This window comes from Ceratotherium simum, chromosome 25 (assembly GCF_057802395.1).
Source record: "Ceratotherium simum simum isolate JZ-2026a chromosome 25, ASM5780239v1, whole genome shotgun sequence".
Taxonomy (NCBI): Eukaryota; Metazoa; Chordata; class Mammalia; order Perissodactyla; family Rhinocerotidae; genus Ceratotherium; species Ceratotherium simum.
In genome coordinates this window covers 27557760-27576760 of record NC_141924.1, presented here as the reverse complement: position 1 = coordinate 27576760, position 19001 = coordinate 27557760, and the positions used below count along the sequence as shown (strand labels likewise).

The window sequence follows — 19001 nt, the reverse complement described above, 5'->3', positions numbered from 1 at the left end:
ACCATGCCAGACTTGAGACTTTATCACGTAGGCAAGGGGAGGCAGGGTTTTTCAAGTAGTTAGGGGTGGCGGGAGGGCAAAATGGGTAAAGGGGCCCATACATATGATGGCAGATGGAAACTAGACTTTTGGTGGTGAACACAAGGCATGCTATATGGAAGCTGAAATATAATGATGTATACCTGAAATTTACACAATGTAATAAACCTCAACAAAATAATTTTTAAAAAAGTAGCTGGGGGGGCCGGCCTGGTAGCGCAAGTGGTTAAGTGCACGTGCTCCGCTTCAGCAGCCTGGGGTTCACAGGTTCGGATCCCGGGTGCGCACCAACGCACCGCTTGGCAAGCCATGCTGTGGCGCGTCCCATATAAAGTAGAGGAGGATGGGCATGGATGTTAGCTCAGGGCCACTCTTCCTCAAGAAAAAAGGAGAGGACTGGCATCGGATGTTACCTCAGGGCTAGTCCTCCTCACACCAAAAAAAAAAGTACCTGGGCATTTTTTTAATCATAAAAATAAAATATTGAAAGAGAGAAGTTGAAATATTAAAAAGAGTAGAAGAGGGCCAGCCCCGTTGGCCTAGTGGTTAAGTTCGGCACACTCCACTTCGGCAGCCTGGGTTCGGTTCCCGGGTGTGGACCTACACCATGCATCAGTGGCCATGCTCTGGTGGCGCCTCACATACAAAATAGAGCAAGACTGGCAACGGACGTTAGCTTAGGGCAAATCTTCCTCAACAACAACAAAAAAAGTAGAAGAAAAAAATCACCCTCCCTTAAATATAGACACCGTTTAGTTTCTCACTAATTTTTTTAAAACACAGAACTGTGACTAGACCATACATAGGGATTTTGGATTTGGTTCATGCGCTCTACACAGTTACATAAGAAGGATTCATCAATGAATTCGTAGGATTTGGTCGATATATGCCTGTACACTCATACTGCATTGCATACCAACACTAAGTGGGCCTCTGTCTGGGATGCAGGGATCATATAACCAGATCTGCTACTTTAAAAAAAAGGAAAACATCATTTGAAGCTAAGGACAGCTGAGTTCTCACCTAAAATATTATGCATCACATGAGGGAAAATCAGGCATTCTGTCTCATGAATACATGATCGGTAATTTATTCCATCTCCAATCATCTCTCTTCTGGAGACCTGAAATGCTAAACCAACTCCAATTATCACAGTCCCGGTGCTTTTCATCAGAGGGCTCGACAGATTACAAAGGACAACATTTTTACCTGGGATGAAAGAAAAGGCAGGGGTTAAAGATGACTTCCCCAAAGAGTACGATTCCTTTTGTCTTTTATTTATGGATTGAGAAGAGAAATCCTTCAACATACGTTGCAAATCATATTCTCCTCACTCTAAGGAAAATATCCCAGACTCTTCTGACAGTAGGAAAGCACCACAGTACACCTATCTATATGTATATCTATTATGTCTCAAATTCTGTCTGAAAACATAAAAAACCCAAATTAGATTAGTAAAAGGGGAAAAAAAGTGTGTGAAAGATAGAAAGGAGTCTGGGAAAGTTTCAACACTAGATGCTTTTTTCTTGTAATCTGGGCACTGTAATAAACCAAATCATGGGTCTATACCTGGCTTAGAGCCCTAACCTCCCAACAAGACCACAAGAACTCTCAGACAGGACACCTGCTCTGAGCTTATTACAGAAGTGCCTGTGTGCACAATTACCATTGGAAACTATGTTAATTTTATGCCCAATCAGAAGAATGCCTTTCTTAAGAGGCTTTACTCATGACTGGTTCCCTAAGATACAAGAACAATGGGTTTTCTTTTTGCCTTATACTGGGAAAGTTGGTGAACTTAACAAGACTCCAAGGGCTACTAATCACATAACAGTATTCCAAAGTGATGTACTTTATTAATTTCACTCAGTCCACCTGCCTTACTCAGCATTTCAAATGTTGGAGAACCATCTATTTAAGATTCACCAACTGAGAACATCATGAAACCTCATTCAGCCCAAGATAATACCCTGAATTTGATGAACTGAAATGTCTTTGATTTCTAGGCTTGATGATGCCTCTGATGTCAATCATTACTTTAGATGTTGTTATGACTGATGTTTCATTAATAAGGTCATTGTAAACATACCTGTAAGAACCACAATCCCTGCATCAGAGAAAAACTCTGCTCAATTGCTTTTCATCCTGGATAAACGTGTAGCCAACAATCAATGAATATATACTTCATATTATAGGATTGACTCAAAGTGTTCAATCATATCTAATCAGAGGCAAGGGTATGTGGCAAGGGTATGTTTATTTTATTACGGGGCACATCTTTCAAAGGAACCAAACCTATATATAAACAGTGGGAAAGTGACAGACATAATTAGGCTAGAATTAAATGACAAGCAGATTTGGGCAACTTATATAGCATCTTTCATCAAAAATTTCAATAAATGTTGCCAAATGCTTGTGTCTCAACCTGGGATACGATGATCTAAAAGTGTTACAAGTCTGTTCTGAATTTCACATGAAACAACTGACAGGCATTAGGTCTCTAGGACTCATTGCTAAGTCTTGCCCCACCCTTGCCTCTCACACCACTAAGTTCTCTTTCTTCTTGATACTCTATCCAACATCTAACCCTCCCTTTCTCTCCAACATCTGATACCTACGTGGTCTAGGTCTTTCATACTGCACATCTGGACCACTGCAACAATTTCCTAACTCATCTCACTGTCTCCAGGCTGCCCGTCTTAATGGTCACCACACAGGTTGTCTACAGGATGAGGTCTGCGGGGGATCAGAATTGGCCACCTCAAGATGTGTCTGCCTGAGGATTATTTTTGGCCAGTTATTTTTTTAAAAAACTGCAGACATGGGAAAAGCTCTGAAAACCAAGTAGAAGTTACCCTTTGTAAGAGACATTTACATTTGTAAGGGAAATTTCCATCTGTAAAGATAGCTCCCTCTCTGTACCAGGAAGAAGGGGGGATGACCTTATCTCTAGAAACTCCTATCAATGTGGAAGGCTAAGACTTAAATCTGCGTAATAACCTTACTCTTGTTTACTGTGCTTTTTCTGGTAATCTCCCATAACTGACTCCCCCCACCTCCAACATCCACCTTTGTCTTTAGCTGAAGATGCTATTTAAGGTGGCAGCTTCAAGCATTCTGGCTGAGTTGCTCAGTTCTCCTGGGTTTCTCCCAGGTATACATGTCATAAAGCTTTGTTTGATTTTCTCCTGTTATTCTGTCTCATGTCAATTTAATTCATAGCCCAGCCAGAAAGACCTAGAGGGTAGACGAAATTCTTCCTCCCCTACAGGTCTAAATTCCCTTAGGTAGAAGTCAAGGTCCTCCACGTCCTGATCCAAACCTGTCTCTCTCCAAATTTTGTACTCACACCCTCTTACCTAGACCAAATGGCTTAATCCAGGTGAACTCTGACCAGATCAAGAACAACATGCCCAGATCATTTCTACTAGCTCATGTGCTCCCCCGATGCATGCTCTCACACCACCCCTTGCACCTCCACCATCTACTCCGTGCCTGCCACGTGCCTGTCAGCATGACAGATGTTTGACATATTTTCTCTCTAATCCTCACCCAAATTCTACAAGTTAGGTTTAGTCTATCATGATGAGTTTCAAAGAAATCAAGGGCTTTGACTAGGTCACAAACTAGTGAGGGACGAGCCAGAGGCTGAATGCAAGTCTGACTTCATAGCCTATGGTCTTTCTAAAACCTCAGGCTTTCTGGAATGCCATCCCCAGCTCTCTACTTACCAAAACCTTGAGGTTCTTCAGAGTCTGGCTCAATTTAACCTTTTCTACACAAGGTCATTTCTTATCACCTCCTCTCTAGTATTAAATGCTTACTCAGAACTCCTGCTGCTCTTGTCTGAGTGCTTCTTGTAGCACTAAATCCTTGACTACCTCTTATTATTAGTTACCTTACTCTTGTTTTTGCAGGCCCAGAGCCTCACGCTGTCTTTCGAACACAACAGGCACTCCACTGTCCTATAACTGAGTCGTTTCGTACTTTGATATTATTTCCTATGGGTAAAATTCTGTATCACATAGGATAATTTCAGTAACTGAATAAGTTCAATAATAAGGGTCCCTATGAGCTCACAAACTAAGATCAGAGAACAGGGCTATTTTGGTGGCTTAACAATGTTATTGAAGACCCAAGCTTTTTTCATTCCACTATTCTCAGGACATGTGCTCATTCGCTCACAGAGGCAAGAGAGCCTCCACAGTTCTAAGAACCACTTGTAGAGAATTCTGGCTATAGACAAGAATACTGCTCTTCTTTCATATTTTATTATGGAGAAAAACATTTTCCAGAAACTCCTCAGCAGATTTCCCCTTAGGTCCCTTGGGCCAGGACTGAGTCATATGTCCATGCACTAGCAGCAAGGGAGCCTGTGGAATCAATATCCAAGATTTCAGCCTATATTGTGGGAGGTGGCTCTGCCAGCCAGGTAGAGGGAAGGAAAACGGTATTCAGATAGGCAACGGACACGCCACTGGAGAAATATTAATGCAATAAGCTCTGTGTAATGAAACTCCTCCACCTCCAAAGAGATGAATTATCATAAAACAGGTTTGCTAATCAGGTTATAACAAATCATCCCATTACAATAGGATGCTGTTTGCATCAGAGGTAGGAGAGAAGAGAACTGGAATCTCCCAGTTCTTTAGCCAATAAACTGTAAATACATTCCTTTTCCTCAGATCCTTAGTTAAATATCACAATCTCTTCCATCATCATGACTATCACAAGGAAGGAAAGGCAAGGAAGAAAAAGAAACTAGCCCTTGGGGGCTTTCGCACAGTTCTCTAAACACATTTCAGGCAAAAAAAACCTGAAGAGATTTAAAGAACAGAAATGGAGATCAAGCATTTACAAGTCCTTGCCTTCTTTCTTCTACTCTTCTTTGCTGTTTTTAAAGGATAATCTGCTTGTACCACCACCACCTGTTTCCAATTCTGGAAACAGCAGAGATATCCATCAATGCGGAATCACTTTTAAAAATTCTAGTACAATGGAAAACAATGCAGCCACTAAAACAGAGGTGGATCTGAATGGGCTACCATGGAAGCTGTCCAAGTAAACTGTTAAGGGAAAAAAGTGAAATGCAGAGCTATGTCTACATTACACAGTCATTTGTGTTTTAAAGAGGGGCTGTGATGGGGTTTTATAAATCTGTACAAGTGTACTCTATTTGTATGAAAATTTCTAGAAAAGTTATCTTAGGAATTGTGGATTCCCTCTGGGGAATAGAATTAGGCATCTGGGGCCAGAGACATTTTTTGTTTTATATTCTCTTTTTGGTATAGTCTGTTTTTATTCACCTTGTTATTTTGTTTTTTTTTGTGTGTGAGGAGATCAGCCCTGAGCTAACATCTGCCAATCCTCCTCTTTTTCTGCTGAGGAAGACTGGTCCTGGGCTAACATCCGTGCCCATCTTCCTCCACTTTATATGGGATGCTGCCACAGCATGGCTTGACAAGCGGTGCGTCGGTGCACGCCAGGGATCTGAACCTGCGAACCCCAGGCCGCCGAAGCGGAGTGCACGCACTTAACCGCTGAGCCACCAGGCCGGCCCCGCTTTTTTCATATTTTTAAATATAAGTCCCCAGTGCCTGCATCCTCAAAGCGAGACTAATATGCTAATACCGGCAAAATTTCATTAGCCCACTCAAGATACTTCCTTGTTTCCTCTTAGGACTTATGATTTCACTAATAATAGCAAAATAACTGGCCCCAGTATTCAGGATAGTAAGCATTTTTGTAACTCAAACTAACTTGATGACTTAGTTTATGTGATTACTTTTACAAAAACTCCCCACTGAAAGAGGGCTTTTGAATCCAATTTCCCAAGGAAGTAAAACCAAGTCATAAAAGATAGTTCTTAAAAAAATTTTATGAAACTAAGCTGGAATTGCCAAGCCATAAATAGGTTTTCAAATGAAAAATCCCAGAAAAAATAATGTATACTAACGTTACGTCGTTCTTATAGAACTCGTCACAAAATACTATCTCCTCAAGGGACCAACGCTATTGAAACATTCCTATTGAGAACTCAGTTTCCAAATGTATTGTGTGGGCAATGGTGTTTCCCATACAGGCTCCTCGCCAAGACCACCACAGATACAGACGATGGCAGTGTGTAATGGGGCACTCATACACCTATCCACGGCAGCCGGCCGAAGAGTCACAGAGCCCATAAAGTGACTGTTTGCATACTGCTCATGTGATTCCTGAGGGCCAGACTGTTTTTTGTGTGTGTGTGTGTGTGAGGAAGATCAGCCCTGAGCTAACATCCGATGCCAATCCTCCTCTTTTTGCTGAGGAAGATTGGCCCTGGGCTAACATCCGTGCCCATCTTCCTCTACTTTATATGTGGGACGCCACCACAGCATGGCTTGACAAGCAGTGCATCAGTCCATGCCCGGGATCCGAACCTGCGAACCCCCGGCTGCTGAAGCAGAGTGCACAAACTTAACTGCTACCCCACCAGGCCAGCCCCCAAGACTGTTTTATTTGTGATTTTCAGGTTTTAAAGTTTGGTTTTGCCCTTCAAAAATGGTTTCTGTAACAATTACAAAAAAGCAATAAGGCTATCTCCTTAAGGCTGAAGTTTCTCAGAAGCCAAAAAAGGACAGGACTACTTCCATGTAAAAAAATTTTTTGATGGTTGTAGGATATATTTTTAAATGAAGCAATGCTGAAATCAGATTACAAGATATATTTGAAATGCTTACATTTAATGAATTCTTAAAACATCAAAAATTGTTTGGTATTTGAACATGCACACGCCCCAGCGTCTCAGAAATTCCATTCCTAGGAACAAGTGCCCTTGTTGGGAGAGGGCATTCAAAATATTCATAGCAGCAAAATGCACAACAGAAAACAAAAACCACCGCCACCAGCCAAGATAACCCAATGGTCTACAGGCAACAGAATGGATATATATACACTGGGTGCATCTGTACAGTGGAATGAATTGAACCATAGCTACAAGAATTAAGATAGATAAATCTTAAAAGAAGCATGTCTAAGAAGAACACATGCAGTATGAATTCTACTTTGTAAAGATCAAACGCAGGGAAACTCTTGTTTAGGTACAAACATATAGGTGGTAAAACGACAGAGAAAAAGCAAGGGAACAGTTAACACCAACCTCACGACAGTATGACCTCTCTGGGGTAGGGAGGCTTGAGACGGAGGGAAATGCAGTCAGGGAAGAGGTCACAAGGTCAAGTTCGATTTCTTACCCTGGGTTTGAGGTGCAGGGGTGTTTCGTGTTATTTTTTAAATGGAACATCTTCCACGTGTAATATTTTACAATCTACAAAACATTTAAAAATAAAAACTATGGAATAAATTACACAGTAAAATAAATACGTGTATGTGTAAGTTATATGATAAATAACATCTTCTTTTAATCCTATTGCTCTATTTCTGGCTCTATACTTAACTCTTTGGGTAATAATGTTAAAATCTAAATTTGAGGCCCTACTTAAATTGTGATCTGGGCTCAAAGACCCTTAGGGCACCCCCTGCAACAAGTCCTGATTTAGTCTTCCTGGGTCATTACCCTCACTGGTTCACATTCAGGAATGTGAAGGATATAGTCAGGAGAGAGCTCCCAAATTTCCTCCAGGCTACAGAGTAACCCCCAGGCAGCCTGCAAACCATCCAGGTTTGCACTAGATAACCCAGTCCTTGATTAGTTGGAGTTGAGGAACCAGGAGGAGGAGGAGACGGGAGGGGCTGGCCAGCATTCAGAGGGCCTCTCCAGAAGAGCCTGTGAACCAGTGGCTGGCAAGAAGAGACCCCTTCCTCCACCCTTTGGAACAGCCTGGCACAGATGGCGGCTATAGTTGTTTTATAAGCAGTGCTCTAGCAGTTTCGGTGGCAATTTTCTCTTCATTCCAACCGAAACCGTGCAGGTCAATCTCTGCCAGCTGTTGCACTCACAATGCTATGAGGCTATTAAGATGTTTTGCTGTTAGGACAGCTAGCCCTCTTTTTTTTTTTTTTGACAACAGAAATGTATCTTCAAGATGCAAAGGATCAAATGTCAAGCAGGTAACTCTTCCAACTTCCCATACCCCTCTTCCACCCCTACCTGTTTTGGTTTCTAAAGGCTGGGGATCGTTATCAACAGTAAGCCCGCCTTCCTGACATTTTAGACAAACTTTTTTTTTTGTGTGAGGAGATCAGCCCTGTGCTACCATCTGCCAATCTTCCTCTTTTTTTGCTGAGGAAGACTGGCCCTGGGCTAACATCCGTGCCCATCTTCCTCCACTTTATATGGGACGCCGCCACAGCGTGGCTTGCCAAGGAGTGCATCAGTGCGCGCCCGGGATCCGAACCGGCAAACCCCGGGCCGCCGCAGTGGAGCGCGCACTTAACCACTTGCGCCACCGGGCCAGCCCCTAGACAAACTTTTGATACAGAACTAATTGGAAAAAAGAATTACTTGAATTAATGTGTTCAAATATTTTAATGTCCAGGAAATGAAAGAAAGATTTCACCTATCTTGTAGCGATATATAGAAGTCTTTCATGACGTAGACACATAAAGCTGTAAATTGAATACGGATTTCCCATGAGACCAAGCAGCTCACACGGGCAGAGCTCAGGTGAAATGGAACCTTCCCCTCCCCACAGGGAGCCCTGCATCCGTCACCCCGGGGCGTCTGAGGACGGCCGGAGGAGCCTGATTCTTCAGAAGCACACTACGCTTCCCCACTGCTCTTGCCTCTTCCTCCTTCCGACCCAGCCCTCTTTCTCATGTTGGACTGATGGTGGCCGACACTGTCACACAAAGTCCATTTTACGGAGTCTGAAGCTTCCAGGGAAGGGAGGACTCAATGATACCACTTGTCAGAAGACTGGATGTTAAAGTGCAAAGTCAGATTCCAACTCAGTCTGGTGAGACCCAGGATTACTTTCCAATTGACAAAGAAGTGGGAGGAGAACTGGCTCTTTTCCAGCCAGTAGCCGGCACACTCAAACCCAGATGTTTGTTCATCTCTTAAATCACACATGTTGGATTTACATTTTTAAAGGACCACACAATAAGGAGTTTGGTGGTTCATTAGGAGTTTACGGAGTTTACCTAGAAACCTGCTGAGAAACGAGCAGGGATTTGGGCAAGCACAAAGACAACTATTAAGTTATTAGGAGCACAAAAATAATTTGTGTTTCTTTCAAGCATCTCACAGAATATTAACGACCACAAAGCTCTACAATACATATTTACACAGTCTGGTTGAAATGAGAGAGCAGTGAAGAGACTTACCACACCACACAACAAATTAGGGAGCAGACCAGGATCGGCAACCGGCTCACCCTCCTGCCCGAGAGGCATTTGAGTCTGGAGGCACGCAGGTTGACTATTCTAAGAGCACCTACTGTATGACTCACCCTGGACTTTGGAGATACTGCTCACATATCTCTGGGTATTCCCGTGTTTGTCTCAGAGAAACTCCACACCCTGCACTGGAACCAGTACAACTGCCAGCAATAATACACTGCATTCAACCCACTGCTGGACAAATGGGCTCTTTGTGTTGCCAGAAGAAAAGATACACATTCTGTATCTTTACAGGGAGGCAGACCAGGATGGAGTCCTGTTATCACACGTCTCAAGAGAACCTTGGAGGCCGTTCAGTCTGGCACTCCCAGTTAACCGCAGAGGAAATGGGCTGGATTCGACAAACTCTGGTTGGACAGAGCCAATGTAAAGCAGTAAACTGAGCACAGGAAACGCCATGGTGAACGAAGGCAGAGCAAGCAGTAAGCGGTCAGAGTGCCCAGGGAGGGGCAGTGGCTCCAAGACAGGGAGTGGAGTCAGGAGACTCTTCCCTCTGCTGCTTCATTCACGAGACAGATGCTCACTGGTGCCTCTGCGTGTCAGGCGCAGCGAGGCGTGCTGGAGCCCCCTGTCTAGTGTCGAGGGAACAATCACAGCCACTGATGAGTGCCATGAGAGGCGTAAATGGTGCTATAAAGGCAGCACTTGGGAGGGGCAGCCAAGTGGGAAGGAAGAGGGAAGAAAGAGACTTGTCAGTCAGGAGGTGCTTCAGGTAAAGTGAGTTCCGAACCAGTGAGCCAGACAGCAGTAAGGATTTGGAGGATGCAGTGCAAGGCAGAAGAACTGGGCCGGCAGAGAGGGATCAGACCTCCAATTAAATCATGCCAAAGTGTTTGCATTTTATCCGATAGGCCATGTGGCAGCTGCTAAAAGGATTACATCGATCAGATCCCTGTTTCAGACAAGGCCTTTGGAGAAAGCAGGAGAGAAAATGCATTTCAGTGGAGCAGACTGCAGACTGCTCTCTAGGGCAAGGAGGTGCTGAAGGATGGCGGTAGGGTGGTAGGGGGGAAGGAGGGCATAGCGTTCAAGGTCAACGAAGGAGGCAGCATCAAAAGGACATGACATCAAGTGGATGTGGGGTTAAGAGGGAGAGTCAAGGGAAACCCCACTTCTGTCTCATTTCTTCTGGTGGCCGATAAGATCATGCATAAGATGGGCAACTGCAGAGAGGCAGGAGGAGGAGGAGATTGGGGATAGAAGAGGATTCAGCTTCAGGCATGATGATTTGGAGGTTCCTGAGGGACATTTAAGCACAGCTGTCCAGACAAATGCTCAGAGAGAGAAACAGACTTGGAGCCCATCAGCGACAGTGCCTCGGGGCAATTTACTGAGGGGACATGCACGGACTTTAAGGTCAGGCAGACACGATCAAACCCCAGCTCTGCCATTTAGTAGCTGTATGACCTTGGGCAAGTAAATTAATCTTTTGAGAAGCTAGTCTCATCTGAGGAACTTCCTCCTGGAAATTAATGAGATCAGAAAAGGTCCTGATGTCATGCCAGACCCAGAAGACATTTAATATTTTTTCTTGCCCTTTTGTGATCATACGCTGCTTTGCATTTTAATAATTCCAGTACTAACCCCTGCAACAGATTACAAGCTTTCTTGCTGTCAGTCACTCGTCTTTAAATCCCTTTTAACCTTCCTTGTACGAACAGATTCTCAAATATTTGAACCGTTGTAGTCATATGAAAAACTCAGGCCAGAATGGCCCAGGAGACCAGGGGTTTCCTGCCCTTGATATTAAATAACCAATGCAAAGATCTCAAAATTGTTATGTGGTTTAAGTGGTACTGATTTAACTCTGTGTTGGGGGGTGTGATGGGGGAGAAAAGAGCAATGGGGTTTGGAAAAGACAAAGAATTTTGTCAGTCTAAGAAAGCCGAGTCAAAGTAACAGAACTTTACTTTTTGCGTAGGACTGTACTGTAGTATTAAGAGGAAGAGTGTTTACTAAAGTTAATATTGCATAGCCTCTATCCTCTGGCTCAGTTCAAGTAAAGGTCTTAAATGTTAAATAATAAATTCTAGCAAATAGATCTTTCCTTAAAGTGAATGTTAAATCAATAGCATACTTTTTATATAAGAAATATATACTTTCTTTGCTAGGCTCAGTTTGCTTGTTCTATTTATAACTCTTAAAATGAACATTTTAAAACTATAATAAGATTTAAAAATCAGACTGACCATTAAGGCATACAGAATTCAATTCCACATAGCCAAGCTTGCTCATTTTTCTTCTGGTTTTGCGTTCAACTTTGAGCTCCAATTTGTCTTGCCTATTTTTATGGCTGCCTTCTTAGTCTGAAAATATCCTGGTCACTGGGTATTTTATTTTATCTCCAACTTACTTGCTAAAAGACATTCACGATCACCTCTTCCTTCCTTCCTTCCTTCCCTGGTAGCCTCATATATTTCCACTCTTTCCTCATCAGCCCAGTTCAGCATATCTACTTCATGTTCTGTGTCTCAGTCATAAATATCTCAAAAAAATCCATTCAAGTTTCTAATATAAAATTATTTGACAAGTGCCTCAAAGCTCTCTATTCATTTGGCTCTTTTAATAATTTTGATTAAATGTAGAGAATGATTCAATTCAGAGCTACAGTCTTCAGGACTTGTTTTATTCCTGGCTGTCTTCAACCTGCTCACATGTGGTATGGCTGAAGCATGGCCAGTTTGAGAGGACACTGTGGTCCCTAAGTGCTGAGGAAGATGTACCCTCTCCCAAACATGTCTACTTTACCTGAGGTTCTTGCTGCTCCCAGATTGTGTGTACTCTGGATGGCTCCCACTAAACCCACAATACACCTGGCCATTCCTTTTAGTCAGCTTCTAAGATTCTGACTTTCACTGACATACAGACCCAAGATACCTCCCAATTCGTCCCTGCCGTGAATAGACTTGAATGTCCCAGACTTGAATAGGCTCAACCAATTTTCTGTGTGTCTATAAGAAACTCTCCTCTCTTGCTGCCAATAGGAGACAAAATGAAGGCAGGTAGATGGCCAGATTAGACGGCATCTGCCACTAAACCAGCAACATCCCCATGCCACCTGGCTCTGGATCTGCATTAGTTATCCCTCAGCACTAAGGAGACCCACACAGTCTGTGTGGGACACTACTGAGACATAATTCTTTCAATTTAAACATCACTTTGAAAGACACACACATACACACACGTCTAATTATACCACAACTCACATTAGAGGTGTTGTTTAAAATGAAGAGCATCATCACCATAATGCTTCAGCCAAAACTGCCTACGGCATCTACTCAAGGAGCAGGTTACATCTAGAAACAGTTTACCATAATGAGAGGATGGTTTTCTCACTATCACATTATGCTCCAGGGTTGACTTACTTTCTTCAAAACCCAGTTCAAGTTCTGTGACCTCGTGTGACCCAAAGCACTCTCCCTGCAAATTCAGGGTTAGCTACTTGCTTTACTAAGCCATTCTCTATTCTCTTCTCCCTCTGAACACTTTAGGTACCTTTTAAATTCTTCTCTTTCTTATGAAACATCCCATTTAATTCCTTCACCCAGAGGCCCTGACGTGAATCTCGGGTTTTAAATAGACAAGAACAGTTAGCTACTCACCTGCTGCATCAGAATCAACTGGGGCAGGAAGTCTTTTAAAAATAAAAAATTTCCCCAGTGAATTTGTACAATCCTTTGGAAGGACACTTTGTTCCCATCTATCCTTATTTAAATGACACATACCCCTTGACCCAACAATTTTGCTTTTAAAGAAATCTACCCATATATGGTCACAGAAAAAAGATGTACAAAAATACTCAGTACAGTATTACAAAGCAAAATAAACATGGGAAAAAAACCACCCTAGAAGGAATTTAAATTGTACATCAATAGGAGACTGGTTAAATAAATAACGGATTTATACATTTTGTGCAGAACACATTTCTATAAAGATATGTGAGGAACATAACAGTGCTTATCTCTGAGGATAACGATATGAGGTTGGAAGGAGGGACTTCATTCTTTGCCTATGCCCTTTAGTACTAGGGAATTTTTTTTCTATGAACTTGATCTACTAAACTCTTCACTTAACAAAGTTATTTAATCTTCGTTAAACAGAAAATAGAATGAGGCATAAATAGAAATTCTATAAGGCAGATATACATTAAAATGTGTTTGATCCAGCAGTTAATGATTTCATCATTAAACTTATTGTCTGAGTCTCAGAGGATCAGTTTTTTCCTCTAAGGCACCTGCCATATGTGTTACAGACTCTTCTTATAATCTAAGTGGCTCAATTTAACCACCCCCTTGTGCCGAACATGTGTTCACAACTTAAAGTTAGTTTTACTCTGGAAATTGGGGTGAGATTAGGAGGAGAGGAGAGAAGTCTACAACCTTTGCCAAAACCTCAAAAAGAAAGGGAAAAAAAAAAAAAAAAAAAAAAAAACAAGAAACACAAAACCCTTGAAGTTAAAAGAAAAAAAAAAAAAGACTAATGCCCAGGCCCTCTATAGGACTTACTGAACCCTGGGGTCTGGGAGGCCAATCTCTATGTTTTTTAACAAGCTCCCCAGGTAATTCGCCCATTGCTGGTACTGCCTCATGCACATCAGAAGTAACTATGGGGCCGGCCCGATGGCGCAGCAAAGTGTGCGTGCTCTGTTTCGGCGGCCCTGGGTTCGCAGGTTCGGATCCCAGGCACGCACCGACGCACCACTTGTCAAGCCATGCTGTGGCGGTGTCCCATATAGAGTAGAGGAAGATGGGCACGGATGTTAGCCCAGGGCCAATCTTCCTTGGCAAAAAGAGGAGAACTGGCATTGGATGTTAGCTCAGGGCCGCTCTTCCTCACAAAAAAAAGATTAAAAAAAATAAAAATAAAAAAAGAAGCAACTATGCTTAGCAAACACTGTCTTATTCAAAGGAAACAACACAGCAGAGAGTAGAAAATTCTACGAACAAAGATGTTCACTATTGCACAACTCCAAGATATTAAAACAAATACCTTTTTTAAAACACTCATACGGAGTTTGGAACTAGCACTGGGTGTAAACAGAACCCTCCAGAGCCTCCTATCAACTCAACTCTTCTGGCTCATTTGAGGAGGTCGGGGCAATATACGGAACAGCCATCTCTGGGGCTGGAAGAGAGATCGACTAGTGTAGACCAGTGTTTCTCAAAGTGTGGCTACAATCATCTGATTTCTGGGCCCTGCCCAGACCAATGGTTCAGGGGCAGATCTTTCTCCCTCCCACCCCCACCCCATTCTGATGCCCAAATAAAGTTGGATAACTACTGAGCCAGTCTGGTATTTCCTGAACATCTGACTGTAAGATCACCCGAGGCCCCTGCTATCTGAGGCCCACTCCAGACCTATCGAATCAGAATCTCTAACAGAGATTCTGAGTGTTAACCCAGCGCCCCAGCTTACTCTTACAAACAGAGAGGTTTGGAAACACCAATTCAGGCCAAACTACTCATTTTAAGATAAAGACACCAAGGACCAAGAAGTTAAATAATTTTCCCAAGAACTGAAGTGAGAATTAATGATAGCTGGGACACCCGAAACCTGGTGAGGTAATTCCTGCCTCTTATACCAATACTACTTATGATTATCTTTATCATGAGTATCTGAGAAGTTTCTGATTCACCATGATGAGGTCATCAGTGACTAATGAAGTCTGGACCCAGAGGGCACGTCAGCACCTGCCAGTGGTTTAGAGGGTAACCGGCTGTAAGGCTGTCAACAGCCAATGCCAGTCGGGCTTCTTTCACTTTCAGTATCAGGATGTGGAGAAACGTACAACAGCACATCTGACAGAAAAGTTAATACAGCCCCACATGTTTATAACCAGGTGAGAGTGATTCCAAGTCCTTGGATCTCACTATTTCTTGGTCAAATACTAAAACCTTTAGCAAAAGAAATCTACTAGTCACACACTTTTGGTTATAGCATCAGCCCACCCTTTGCTGTTGGGAGAGAGAAAAGGATGGTTCCCTACAGAGATTCCACCACCTTGCCCTGGAATCAGTATCTCTAAAGCCATCCACGAGAAACACGGATGGGAAATGAAACCACCAGCTTGGAAAGCACACAGCAAGCTTTAATTCAGGGAGAGTTCAATCGAGCTACAATTGCCTCTGATTGGCCCTCCCACGTGGTCTCACAATTTACAGCTGTAATCAGCGCCACAAAGGACGTGCTAAATTTCTTTTCTACCTTTGAAATCAGAATCATCTCCAGTTAAGTTCTTAGCATTACTGTTTTGATTTTTTTTAATATACCAAGATATAAAAAAGGATGAATGAATGAATAAGAGCAAAGATGCAGACAGATCTTTTGGAAATGAGCGCTGATCCCTATGACCTAGTGATAACCCAGTGGGATTCAAATTTGTAATGGAGACTGATGCCAACTCGGGAAACCTTTCCGTTCCAGGCCACACGGTCCAAAAAATACATTCAATTGGTTGGGCATTTTCCATACTCTGATTTTATCTTTCTTGGCATGCTCGACTCTCCTCTAATAAAGTCACAACCCTTTGTTGCCATGGAACCCAATCAGACATGGAGCCTGTTACTATGACTTCCCTGCAGTTCTAAAAAAAGACCTGGTGACCAAAAGAATGGCCCTTTCCTAAAAAAAAGTAATTTCTAAGGCAAAGAGGCTCCAAAAAGGACCCAACCCTTTCATATACATTGAAATTTAAACTTTCCTGCGGGATAACTTGAACTTTTGAGCCAAAGCTAGCCAATGTTTTCTAAAAATTTTTCAGCTGGGACTCTCCAAAGACTATGATTTTATAAATAAGTACCTGGCAGAGGGTAAAAATGTTCTAAGGATTTCTTCCCTTTTTTTTGTCCTTCTAGGCAAGCTTCCTGAAATTTGAGGAGCTGTTTAGCAAACATGCGTCAATCAGCAGCTACCAAATTGCAATATCCATTTCTACCAATAGTTAATTTTTGCCAAGAGCTCATTATTTCTCCGTAAAGAAAAGCTAAACAGTACAATCGACCCTGTGTTCTGTCATATCTGGTGCTGGACTAAACCTGTAGAGAAACATATCCGAGACGAGTGACAGAGCTACTTAAAGAAAGAGAATTAACATTTGTTGAGTGCCTACCGTGAGCTGGGCACTTTTATGTCATCTCGGGAACCCTGCAACAGAGGCATTTCCATCTCTGTTTTGCAGATAAGGGATCAATGCTCAGAGAGCTTAGCTTGCTCAAGCTGTCATGCTAGGATGGTGTCTGGCTCCCGCAACCAGAGCTATTCATTCATTCAAGCAACGTTTCTGTCTGGCCTCTCAGGTGCTATGCCGTTTGTTAGACTTCTTGTCCTTGACTACAGAATTTGCAGCCTGTGAAGCTCGCCTGTAAAGAGGGCATGGAGTCTATCTTGATTGGTACAAGGGGCCAGTTTGGGCTGTATCCACTTATAATAACTAGCACAGTTGCACAGCAGCAGCTATCCCTTGACAGAACCATGAGTAAATGCCCTGTCACTTGCCTAAGATGACATGAGGCCAGACACCTACTACATCCCTCAAAAGGGTGGCTGCTGACAAGGCCTTCCAACCCTGGACACTCTAGTGGGGAGGACCATGAAGCTCGAGGTGCCTGTTCTCGCGCAATTTCAGCAACAGAGCAAAAGCCAAGCCATGCAAACTCACAACAGTTCTTCTATCCAACCCTGGTTTTGGATAAGCAGCTTCAAGAAATGACTAGTAGGAAGGAATGTAGTAAAGCATGCAAGTTAATTGTGAAGTTAAATTATTAATTATACCAGGTTTTCAGCTGAAGATATCTTACCCATTTCCTCACATAATGAATACAACTACTTTCATTAAAGGAAATTTTAAAAGCCAACATAAAACCACAATGAGATACCACTTCACACCCACCAGGACGGCTGTCATCAAAAGACAGATAATAACAAGTGCTGACAAGGATAGAGAGAAATCAGCACCCTCATAAACTGCTGGTGGGAATGTAAACTAGTGCAGCTGCTGCGGAACACACCAGCAGTTCCTCAAAAGGCTAAACATAGAGTTACCATATGACCCAGCAATTCTACTTCTAGGATATACCCAAGAGAAATGAAAATATATAACTACACAAAAACTTGTATACACATGTTTATAGCAGCATCAATCATAACAGCCAAAAAGTGGAAACAACCCAAATGTCCATCAACTGATGAACGGATAAATTAAATGCGGTATAGCCATGCAATGGAGTATTATTCAGCAATAAAAAGAAATGAAATGGGGCTGGCCCCATGGCCTAGTGGTTAAGTTCAGTGTGCTCTGCTTCGGCGACCTGGGCTGGGTTCCCAGGCATGGACCCACATCACTCATCAGTGGCCATGCTATGGTGATGACCCACGTACAGAGGAAGACTGGCACAGATGTTAGCTCAGTGTGAATCTTCCTCAGCAAAAAAATAAAAAAATAAACGAAGTAATGATACATGCTACAACACGGATGAACCTTAAAAACATTACAGTGATAGAAAAAAGCCATACAAAAGACCACATTATGTCTGACTCCATTTACAGAAAATGTCCAGAAGAGGCAAATCCATAGACAGAAAGTAAATTAGTGGTTGCCTTGGCCTGGGGTTTGGGGAGGGAGGAAATGGAGAGTGATTGCTAATGGGCATGGAGTTGCTTTTTAGGGTGATGAAAATGTTCTAAAATTGATTGTGGTGTTGATTGCACAACTCTGTGAATACGTTAAAAACCATTAAATTGTATACTTTAAATGCGCGAATTGTATGGTATGTGAATTACATCTCAATAAAGCTGTTATTTAACAAGGAAAAGCCAATGCAACCATTTTTTGGTTTTTGGTTGTCCTATTAAACAAAAAATAGCCCAACTGACAAGACCAACTGAACTGGGACAAGTTACTTTGTCTCTGGGGCCTCCCTGCCTTGTTAACGCAACAAGGCTCATGCCTGAACCACACGCTCTCTTTCAGGCTCCCTTGAGCAAAGGAATCTGTGACTTTTTATCTGAGGGGAAAAAACCACTTAGATGAAAACCTCTCAGGTAAAGCTCAAACAGTAAGTCAGACCCATCTGTCTGCCAGGCCAGGATCCACCCCACTCCAGCCAAATCATTTCAAGCTTCCCTCACTGGGTTCTTCCCTCACCCCAGCCTGGTGCCTCAGCAGATTCCCGAACACCTGCTGGGCGAAGGAGCAACGCCAGACAGTTTTCACTATCTGTAGTTCTCAATCCACAATCCACAGGGGAGAGAGCATGGTTTCCACTCTACAGGTGTGGAACAGCCTCAGAAAGATGAGGCAAGGTGACCCGGGTCGCACAGCTGCAAAGTGGAGAAGGATTTGAACTCAGAACCAAAGTCTGAGCTTCTTATTCCTACACCTGTTTTTCAAACTGGGTCCACAGACATATTCTTGGGGTTCCATGAGTTTGCCACAAACAATTTAAAATGCTGTGTTTATTTAGGTGGTAAAGAATATTAATATAATATAATTGTCATAGAGACAACCACCTGCTAACTGAGTACTGTCCTGGCGTTTCAAGGCCTTCTGTATTTCTACTCATGCTGGGGCCAGGTATTTGTCTTCCTTCGTTGTCGTGTGTCAATAGGAACCACACTGGCTC

The 19001-nt window shown here is 42.7% G+C and overlaps 1 protein-coding gene across 4 annotated transcripts in view; it reads right to left on the bottom strand.

Annotated features, from left to right (window-relative positions):
* The window catches only part of TMCC3 (transmembrane and coiled-coil domain family 3), a 71262-nt gene that overhangs the window by 30107 nt on the left and 22154 nt on the right, over positions 1 to 19001 (bottom strand). Inside the window, exon 1 of one of the 4 annotated variants that reach the window (XM_014779952.2) lies at positions 9307 to 9588. The exons of the other annotated variants lie outside the window; for them this stretch is intronic. Coding sequence (XP_014635438.1) covers positions 9307 to 9375 — 69 coding nt within the window. The 5' untranslated portion in view covers positions 9376 to 9588. Of the gene's footprint in view, positions 1 to 9306; positions 9589 to 19001 lie in introns of those variants that run through there. 4 annotated transcript variants of the gene reach the window in all.